Raw genomic sequence first — 2120 nt, 5'->3', positions numbered from 1 at the left:
CGGATACAATAACGCCAAGGTGCTGAAGCAAAACATGACGCTGAACCTGTCCGACCCCTCCAGCAACCTGAAGCCGCACCTGAGGAACAAGAACGCCGACATCCTCACCTCGCCCGACGTGGGGCTCCTCAAACTGGCCTCGCCCGAGCTGGAGCGGCTCATCATCCAGTCCAGCAACGGGCTGATCACCACCACGCCGACCCCGACGCAGTTCCTGTGCCCCAAGAATGTCACCGACGAACAGGAGGGGTTCGCGGAGGGCTTCGTGAGAGCTTTGGCCGAGCTGCACAACCAGAACACGCTGCCCAGCGTCACCTCGGCCGCCCAGCCTGTCACCAGCGGGATGGCACCTGTGTCCTCCATGGCCGGCAGCACCAGCTTCAACACCAGTTTGCACAGCGAGCCCCCGGTGTACGCCAACCTCAGCAACTTCAACCCCAACGCGCTCAGCTCCGCGCCCAACTACAACACCAACAGCATGGGATACGCGCCCCAGCATCACATAAACCCCCAGATGCCCGTGCAGCATCCCCGGCTCCAGGCTCTGAAAGAGGAGCCGCAGACTGTACCTGAAATGCCGGGGGAAACTCCTCCCCTGTCCCCCATTGACATGGAGTCACAGGAGAGAATCAAAGCCGAGAGAAAGCGCATGAGGAACAGAATCGCGGCGTCCAAATGCCGGAAAAGGAAGTTGGAAAGGATTGCTCGGTTGGAAGAAAAAGTGAAAACTTTGAAAGCCCAGAACTCAGAGCTGGCATCAACTGCCAACATGCTCAGAGAACAGGTTGCACAGCTTAAGCAGAAGGTCATGAACCACGTCAACAGCGGGTGCCAGCTCATGCTCACACAGCAGTTGCAGACGTTTTGAAGAGACTCTTCAGCGAGAACTGTGTTGTGGTACAACTAAACGGGAAAAATCCAAAGTGGCAGAGGCATAAAGCTAATGGCAAAAGCTGAGAGGCTGAGTCCTGCCTGTGCTCCGCAGCGCATGTGTGGAAAGACTGGCAAAGCCTTCAGCTGGAGCCGGGAGTGCAGCGGCCAGCGCTGCTCCGGGAAGTGCTGTTCCTGCTCGGATGAGATGTCAGATCTTCGTTTAACTTTGACCAAGACCTGCATGGACCTAACATTCGATGATCATTCAGTATTAAAGGTTAAACTGCAATAGAAACTGTAGATTGCTTTATGTAGTATTCCTTAAGAAAAAAAAAAAGTGGGAGGGAGGTTTGTGGGAGGCTGATAAACAAAAAAAGAACTGTTCTGCCTGCCTTCAAGTAAATCGTGTATGTACATATCTTTTTTTATTTTATTTTATGAAAGTTGATTAATGTCAATAAACTACTTCATGACTTTGTAAGTTATTTTTATGTTGTTTATTTGGGCACTGCCCAGTATTGTTTGTAAATAAGAGGCTTTTTTTTAGCACTCTGAGTTTACCATTTGTAATAAAGTATAATTTTTTAATGTTTCTGTTTCTGGAAAAAATTCTAGAAGGTTCTATTATATTTAAGAAAAATAAAATAATTAAAATGTATTTTCCCCTCACACTTTTTTTTTTTTTGGCTAGTACCTGAGTTGGGAAAATGCCCTTTGAGCTGCACCCTGAAGGGTAGGGATTATGCTGAACTTACTCTGTAACTCCAGATATGTCCTGGAAAAGGTGTGAGGAGGGGAGGGAGAAGCCAGGTCATGGCCACTAAACTCATACAACTTTTGGGGTTGTCCTGAAGTTGTATTTCCCATCTGCAGCCTGCCTGCCTTGCCTGCTGCATTCTTGGGGCCCAGTTTAGACATCTGACTTCAGGCAGGGTAGTGGAGGGGTGGAAAGGCAGGGAATGAAATTGTTCCATAACTGGAGCAACTGGCTACTTGATCTGACATGCTTTTTATTAAATTAATGCCCTCAAGAAGATAAGGCAGGTGGTTGTATTAAAAAAAAATAGGCTGTAGGCTTCAAAAATAAAAATATTCACCTTTATCCCTATGTTTTCTCAGGTAGGAGGTGATTCTTGTCTGTTAATATTTATGACAATGCTGCTGTCAACAGTAAAATAATTTTATAACCCTTTCCCTGTCTCTAAATCCTTTCCCTTTTGGGTGTTACTCTGGGTTCTAACCTTCTT

At 47.5% G+C, this 2120-nt stretch overlaps 1 protein-coding gene across 1 annotated transcript; it reads left to right on the top strand.

Moving 5' to 3' along the window:
- Positions 1 to 6: 6 nt before the first annotated feature.
- JUN (Jun proto-oncogene, AP-1 transcription factor subunit) lies at positions 7 to 1465 on the top strand. The gene has a single exon (XM_008633064.2). It carries the CDS (start codon positions 35 to 37, stop codon positions 866 to 868), a length of 834 nt encoding a protein of 277 aa, XP_008631286.1. The 5' UTR covers positions 7 to 34; the 3' UTR covers positions 869 to 1465.
- Positions 1466 to 2120: the final 655 nt, after the last annotated feature.

This window comes from Corvus brachyrhynchos, unplaced genomic scaffold (genome assembly GCF_000691975.1).
Source record: "Corvus brachyrhynchos isolate BGI_N302 unplaced genomic scaffold, ASM69197v1 scaffold34, whole genome shotgun sequence".
Taxonomy (NCBI): Eukaryota; Metazoa; Chordata; class Aves; order Passeriformes; family Corvidae; genus Corvus; species Corvus brachyrhynchos.
This window is presented reverse-complemented; position numbering and strand designations above follow the sequence as displayed.

What these genes read in the sequence shown, in the direction of transcription:
- JUN (XM_008633064.2), top strand. Translation starts at nt 35, where the DNA reads ATGACGCTGAACCTGTCCGACCCCTCCAGCAACCTGAAGCCGCACCTG.